General features: G+C 46.2%; 1 protein-coding gene across 1 annotated transcript; it reads right to left on the bottom strand.

The window, feature by feature from the left end:
• Window positions 1–765: 765 nt before the first annotated feature.
• Window positions 766–3,825, bottom strand: LOC131344990 (uncharacterized). The gene is made up of 4 exons (XM_058377602.1): window positions 3,730–3,825; window positions 3,388–3,546; window positions 3,195–3,285; window positions 766–1,802 (listed from the first exon to the last, which is right to left on the bottom strand). The coding sequence occupies exons 1-4, from the start codon at window positions 3,823–3,825 to the stop codon at window positions 766–768; spliced, it is 1,383 nt and encodes a 460-aa protein (XP_058233585.1).
• Window positions 3,826–8,282: the final 4,457 nt, after the last annotated feature.

Below are 8,282 nucleotides of genomic sequence, written 5' to 3'. Positions count from 1 at the left end.
AGATCAAGCAGGACTAAAATGGAGATGCAGCCTTGGTCCAAAGCTAAAAACAACTCATTAGTGATTTTAACTAGTGCGGTTTCTGTACTATGATGGGGCCTAAAACCTGACTGAAATTCTTCAAGGATATTGTTTTCCTGTAGGAAGGAGCATAATTGAGCTGACACCTTTTCTAATATTTTAGATATAAACAGAAGGTTTGAAATCGGTCTCTAATTTGTTATTTCATCAGGGTCTAGTTTCAGTTTCTTAAGAAGAGGCTTAATAACTGCTAACTTAAGAGATTTTGGGACATGACCTAGATATAACGAAGAGTTAATAATATTAAGAAGAGGCTCTCCAGTTGCATGTATCACTTCTTTCAGCAATCTAGTTGGAATTGGATCTAGCAAACACGTTGTTGATTTAGCCGTGGTGATAAGTTTAGCTAGCTCTTCCTGCCTTATGCTGGTAAAGCATTGTAGCTTTAAGTGTGGAGCTATAGGCTGGTCTGGATCACCGGATGCCATCAATGGTTGAACATCCAATATTTTGTTCCTGATATTATCAATTTTTTAGTGAAGAAATTCATAAAGTCCTCACTACTAAACTCTGCTGAAATACTCTCTCCAGGAATCTGATGTTTTGTTAGTCTAGCCACTGTACTGAATAAGAATCTGGGATTGTTCTGGTTTATTTCTATCAGTTTGCTCAGATTCTCAGCACTAGCAGCTTTTAGAGCCTGTCTATAGTTGGACAGACTGTCTTTATACGCAATTCTAAAAACTAATTTGGTAATTTGGTTTTTCTCCACTTTCGCTCGAGGTTACGGGTTGCTCTCTTGAGGGCGTGAGTATGACTATTGTACCGTGGTGCAGGTGTTTTAACTCTGACCTTTTTTAGTCGGATGGGGGCAACAGTGTCTAGTGTGCTGGTGAAAATAGTGCCTATGCTGTTGGTTACTTCATCTAGTGCATCTGCATTTAGGGGTCTAGTAAGAAGTTGAGACAAATCTGGCAGATTGTTTGTAAATCTGTCTTTAGTGGTCGGAGTTATAGTTCTACCAAGTTTATAACGTGGAGAGATGTGTCTAATATGTTCTACAGGTAGAGTGTACACTAAGAGGTGATGGTCTGTGATGTCATCGCTTTGAGGTAGAACAGTTATATCGGAAACATCAGTCCCATGTGATATAACTAAGTCTAGTGTATGAGTAAAACGATGAGTTGGGCTATTAATGTTTTGTTTAACCCCAAAGAAATTTAGTAAATCTATAAATGCGAGTCCTAATGCATCGTTAGCCTTGTCTACATGAATGTTAAAGTCTCCTACAATTAACACTTTGTCAAAACTGATCAAAATATCTGAGAGTGAATGTGAAAACTCATTAAGAAAAACACCGTAGGGCCCCGGGGGTTTATACACGGTGGCCAGAGCAAGAGATAGTAGGGATTTTTTATGCCTGTCTGAGAGTGCAACATTAAGGACAACCACTTCAAATGAGTTAAACCTGGGTCCTGTTTTCTGAGTAACGGTAAGAGAATTATTATAGATGGTTGCAACACCAACACCACGACCTATCTGACGGGGCTCATGCTTATATGAATATCCTGACGGAGTAGACTCATTTAGGCCAATGTATTCATTTGATCTAAGCCAGGTTTCAGTAAGACAGAGTGTGTCGAAACTATAATCTGAGATCATTTCATTAATAATAAGTGTTTTCGGTGCAAGGGATCTAATGTTAAGAAGCCCAAACTTAGGAAATTCTTTTTCTTTACCTACACTATATTGCCAAAAGTATTCGCTCACCCATCCAAATAATCAGAATCAGGTGTTCCAATCACTTCCATGGCCACAGGTGTATAAAATCAAGCACCTAGGCATGCAGACTGTTTTTACAAACATTTGTGAAAGAATGGGTCGTTCTCAGGAGCTCAGTGAATTCCAGCGTGGAACTGTGATAGGATGCCACCTGTGCAACAAATCCAGTCGTGAAATTTCCTCGCTCCTAAATATTCCACAGTCAACTGTCAGCTGTATTATAAGAACGTGGAAGTGTTTGGGAACGACAGCAACTCAGCCACGAAGTGGTAGGCCACGTAAACTGATGGAGCGGGGTCAGCGGATGCTGAGGCGCATAGTGCGAAGAGGTCGCCAACTTTCTGCAGGGTCAATCGCTACAGACCTCCAAACTTCATGTGGCCTTCAGATGAGCTCAAGAACAGTGCGCAGAGAGCTTCATGGAATGGGTTTCCATGGCCGAGCAGCTGCATCCAAGCCATACATCACCAAGTGCAATGCAAAGCGTCGGATGCAGTGGTGTAAAGCACGCCGCCACTGGACTCTAGAGCAGTGGAGACGCGTTCTCTGGAGTGAAGAATCGCGCTTCTCCATCTGGCAATCTGATGGACGAGTCTGGGTTTGGCGGTTGCCAGGAGAACGGTACTTGTCTGACTGCATTGTACCAAGTGTAAAGTTTGGTGGAGGGGGGATTATGGTGTGGGGTTGTTTTTCAGGAGCTGGGCTTGGCCCCTTAGTTCCAGTGAAAGGAACTCTGAATGCTTCAGCATACCAAGACATTTTGGACAATTCCATGCTCCCAACTTTGTGGGAACAGTTTGGAGCTGGCCCCTTCCTCTTCCAACATGACTGTGCACCAGTGCACAAAACAAGGTCCATAAAGACATGGATGACAGAGTCTGGTGTGGATGAACTTGACTGGCCTGCACAGAGTCCTGACCTCAACCCGATAGAACACCTTTGGGATGAATTAGAGCGGAGACTGAGAGCCAGGCCTTCTCGTCCAACATCAGTGTGTGACCTCACAAATGCGCTTCTGGAAGAATGGTCAAAAATTCCCATAAACACACTCCTAAACCTTGTGGACAGCCTTCCCAGAAGAGTTGAAGCTGTTATAGCTGTAAAGGGAGGACCGACATCATATTGAACCCTATGGATTAGGAATGGGATGTCACTTAAGTTCATATGCGAGTCAAGGCAGGTGAGTGAATACTTTTGGCAATATAGTGTATTTGGCCTTTTTCAGGTTTAATTGTAATAAGATTATTTCGAGAGTTATTAAGGAATTTATCCTTTAATCTCACTAATCGGGGAACAGACACAGTTTCTATATGACGAGCTATGTGTGAACTTGTATTAGTCTGGTGAGTTGAACAGTAGCTATTATAGATATAATCTGAGGAATGACTTACCAGTCAGATGGTGCGCAATGTCCTGGATATGTTGTCCGAGAGGACTGCTGCTCCAACTGTGCTTGGGTGCAGGCCATCGTAATGGTAGAGCCTAGGACACTCCCAGAAAACATTCCAATTATCAACAAACGGTATATTCTGTTCTTGACACCAGGACTGTAACCATTCATTAAATGCAAATAGCCTACTGAACCATTCGATTCCTCTCTGGAACGTGGGACGTGGTCCTGACACGATGATCCTCGTCGGGGGCGATGTGGTGCGAACCTTCTCCACCAGGTTCCTGAAGTCCTTCTTCAGGATCTCTGTCTTTACTTGACAGCCTCAATGACTTCTTTGGCCGTTTTGTGATCTACAACAACACATAGGCACAGATCTCACCTCTCCCACATGAGCAGGCAGTGTGTGTCTGACTCCAGATGATGTGGAAAAGACCCTCCTGAGGATAAACCCACACAAGGCAGCCGGACCAGACAACATACCTGGTCGTGTTCTAAAGAATTGTACTGCAGAACTCAAGGATGTACTAACCGACATCCTCAACATCTCGCTGAGTCAAGCAGTCGTCCCCAAGTGTCTCAAGGCTACCACAGTAATTCCAGTCCCGAAGAAGCCACACCCATCCAGCCATAATGTCTACAGGCCTGTTGCACTGACCCCCATCATTATGAAGTGCTTCGAGAGACTGATCATGCGGCACATAAAATCCATTCTTCCTCCCTCCCACAGACCATTCCAGTTTGCATAGAGAACCAACAGGTCCACTGAAGATGCCATCTCAACCGCCCTCCATCCAGCCCTTACATACCTGGACTCCAAAGATTCATATGTGCGTATGCTATTCCTGGACTTTAGCTCGGGGTTTAACACAATTATCCCCCAGCAGCTCATAAACAAACTAAGACACCTAGGAATCAACTCGCCACTCTGTAACTGGGTTCTGGACTTCCTGTCAGAGAGACCACAGAATGTATGAGTCAGTGGAAAAACATCTAAGACCATCACACTGAGCACAGGGTCACCACAAGGATGCGTGCTCAGCCCGCTGCTCTTCACCCTGTTGACCCACGACTGTGTACCCAGCTACAATACCAACCACATCATAAAGTTTGCAGACGACACAACTGTAGTGGGCCTCATCACCAACAACAACAAGGCCAACTACAGGAGCGAGGTGAGTCGTCTGGTCCAGTGGTGTACCAACAACAATCTCTTCCTCAACGTGGGGAAGACCAAAGAAATTGTCATCGACTTCAGGAAAGGACCACCACAGCACCCCCCACTAACCATCAACGGTGCTGCAGTGGAACGGGTGGACAGCACCAGGTTCCTAGGGGTGCATATTTCTGAGGACCTCTCCTGGACGATGAACACCACATCGCTGGCCAAGAAAGCTCAGTCACACCTTTACTTTCTTCACTGACTGAGGAAAGCACGAGTCCCGCCTCCTATCATGTGCTCCTGCTACTGGGGCACCATTGAGAGCATTCTCACCAGCTGCATCACTGTGTGGTACGGATGCTGCACTGCCTCCTGTCGAAAGACTCTCCAACACATAGTGAAAGCAGCCGGCAAGATCATCATCGGTGTCTCTCTGCCCTCCCTTGTGGATATCTTCCATACCCGCCTCACTAGCAGAGCCATCAGGGCTGCTTTAATGCAGTGGTGAGCAGCTATTGCTGTAGTTGTTGCAGTTTGCATCCTGACGGCACACCAGGGTGATGTCGCTTCAGATGCGTGACCATGTTCAATGTATTATGTACTTTTATACGGCTTTCTTGTGCCACAGTGCTTACACACTGTAACCGTATTGTCCACCACCCTTCTAACGTCATCATTATATTTTACGGGGAAGCCAAAATGCTCCCATACATGCGATTTGAATGATGTGGGAGGCTTTTCGAGTGCTTTTGCTCCACCACTAGCCATCATTGTTGAATGATTAACATGCCCCGTTCAGGTGAACATGACTGCTCTGTGTAATTAATTACTTTAAAAGCAATATCGTCAGAATAATGTTTCACTTTGTGATCATAAAAATGTAAGATTAATCCACAAGTTTAAAAAATGGGCAATTAATCCATGGGTCACGTGCATTCCGAACCGTGGGTCATGATCCGCAAGGATCACGGATCAACTGCGAACATGGAATGGTGTAAGGACTCTGTGCTTGTCTCTAGTTACTGTTCATTGCTAGTGGAGTTTGTAACTGTTAGATGCAGACCTTTTTATTTACCCCAGGAATTCACCACTGTATTCATTATTGGAGTGTACATTCCACCCAGCGCTAATGCTAAGGAGGCTCTGTGTGAGCTGTACAGAGCTATTAGCAAGGTGCAGCATGCTCACCTCAGCTCAGACTGTTTATCATCACCAGAGATTTCAATCATGCAAATCTCAGAACAGTGCTCCCTAAATTCCATTAGCATGTGACTACGAGAGGGGCGAACACACTGGATCTTGTTTACACGAACATTCCCGGCTACTCAGACCACATCTCTGTTATGTTGATTCCAGCATACAGAGCACTTGTCAGACGCTCTAAACCGGTTCTGAAACAGGTTAAAACCTGGCCAGCAGGAGCCATCTCTGCTCTTCAGGACTGTTTTGAGTGCACTGACTGGGACATGTTTATGGAGGCTGCAACCAACGGTGACTCTATTGACTTGGAGGACTGTCCCCAAGTCCATCACCACACGATCAAACCCGAAGCCGTGGATGAACGCAAAGGTGTGTGCGCTGCTAAGATCCAGAGACTCTGCCTTCAGAGCTGGAGACAAGGATGCCCTAAGAACAGCACGGGCTAAACTGTCTCAAGCCATTAGAGAGGCAAAGTGTGCACACGCCCAAAGAATCCACGGCCACTTCCAGAGCAGCGGTGACACTCGGTGCATGTGGCAAGGCATCCAGTCCATCACCAACTACAGGCCAGCTCCACCTGCCTGTGACAGTGATGCCTCCCTTCCAGATGTGCTGAACAGCTTCTACACTCGGTTTGAGGCACGTAATGATGTGACAGCGAGGAAGACCATCCCTTCTTCAGAGGACCAGGTGCTCTGTCTCACCACGGCTGACGAGAGGAAAACTCTATGCAGAGTCAACCCACGGAAAGCTGCTGGACCAGACAACATTTCTGGCAGAGTGCTCAGGGAATGTGCAGAACAGCTAGCAGATGTCTTCACAGACATCTTCAACATCTCCCTGAGCAGCTCCATCGTCCCAACGTGTCATCATCCCCGTGTCGAAGAAGTCTCCAGTGTCCTGTCTTAATGACTACCGTCCCGTTGCACTCACACCCATCAACATGAAGTGCTTTGAGAGGCTCGTCATGAGGCACATTAAGAACCTGCTGCCACCTTCACTTTCACCTTCACCATGCAGTTTGCATATCGTCCATTTTGCTCCACAGACGATGCCATCACCACAACCCTCCATCTGGCCTTCACACACCTGGACAATAAAGAAACTTACCTACAAATGCTCTCTGCAATTGGATCCTGGATTTCCTGACTGGGAGACCTCAGTCAGTCCGGATCGGGAACAGCATCTCCAGCACCACCACACTGAACACTGGAGCTCCTCAGGGCTGTGTGTCCACTGCTGTTCACTCTGCTGATTCATGACTGTGTAGCAATGCACAGCTCTAATCATATCATCAAGTTTGCCGATAACACGACGTGGTGGGTCTCATCAGCAAGAACGATGAGTCAGCATACAGAGAGGAGGTGCAACAACTAGCAGCCTAGTGTAAAGTCAATAACCTGTCTCTGAACGTTGACAAGACTAAAGAGATGGTTGTTGACTTTAGGAGAGCAAAGAGTGACCATTCTCCACTGAACATCGATGGGTCCATCGAGCACCAAATTCCTTGAAGTTCACCTGGCGGATGACCTCACCTGGTCACTCAACACCAGCTCCATCACCAGGAAAGCCCAGCAGCGTCACTACTTCCTGCGAAGGCTGAGGAAGGCTCATCATCCACCTCCCATCCTGACCACCTTCTACAGAGGGACCATGGAGAGCGTCCTGAGCTGCTGCATCACTGCCTGGTTTGGGAACTGCACCGTCTCAGATCACAAGACCCTTCAGGGGATAGTGAGGACAGCTGAGAAGATCATTGGAGTCTCTCTCCCCTCTATCACAGACATTTACTCCACATGCTGCATCCGCAAAGCCAACAGCATTGTGGATGATCCCACACACCCCTCACACACACTCTTACACACCCCACACACCCCTTACACACACTCTTACACACCCCACACACCCCTCACACACACTCTTACACACCCCACACACCCCTCACACACACTCTTACACACCCCACACACCCCTCACACACACTCTTACACACCCTCACACACACTCTTCACCCTGCTGCCATCCGGAAAGAGGTACCGAAGCATTCAGACCTGCACAATCAGACTGTTAAACAGTTTCTTCCCTCAGGCAATCAGGTATCTCAACAGAGAACTGAGCTGAGCTGGACACACACACACACACACACAACCAAGATCTGATCTCAACAGGAGAAACTGAACTGTGCTGGACACGGACACACACACACACACACACATACATAACACACGCACAAAAACTGAGAACTGTGTTCCAAACAAGAACTGGACTGTGCTGGACACAGACACACACACTAATTGTCCTGTTTGCATGCACATGTCACTTTACATTTCACTTTACATTTCATATTGATCCTGTTTACATGTTAACTTTAATATTTGCACTCACTGTCTACACTGTTTTTTGCACAGTCGGTCTATATGTTGTTTGTCTGCACTGTCCTGTCCCATCATCCTGTGCACTTCTGTTGTATGTCTAGTTTAAAGATTTCACATTAGGTATAGTTTAGTTTTTTATCTCTATGTTTAGCTCTATGTTTGTCTGCATCACTGTACTTTGTCTGTTCTGTGTAGCACCTTTGGTCTAGGAGGTACGTTGTTTCATTTCACTGTGTACTGCATCTGCTATATATGGTTGAAGTGACAATAAAGCTTCTTTGACTTCTTTGACTTTGAGATGGATGTCATGGGTTGTGGACTGCAGTACCTAGTGGATTGGGAGGGGCATGGC

The sequence above is a fragment of the Hemibagrus wyckioides genome, linkage group LG24 (genome assembly GCF_019097595.1).
Source record: "Hemibagrus wyckioides isolate EC202008001 linkage group LG24, SWU_Hwy_1.0, whole genome shotgun sequence".
NCBI lineage: Eukaryota > Metazoa > Chordata > Actinopteri > Siluriformes > Bagridae > Hemibagrus > Hemibagrus wyckioides.
The sequence above is the reverse complement of the archived record's forward strand: the minus strand, read 5'-3'. Positions and strand labels throughout refer to the sequence as shown.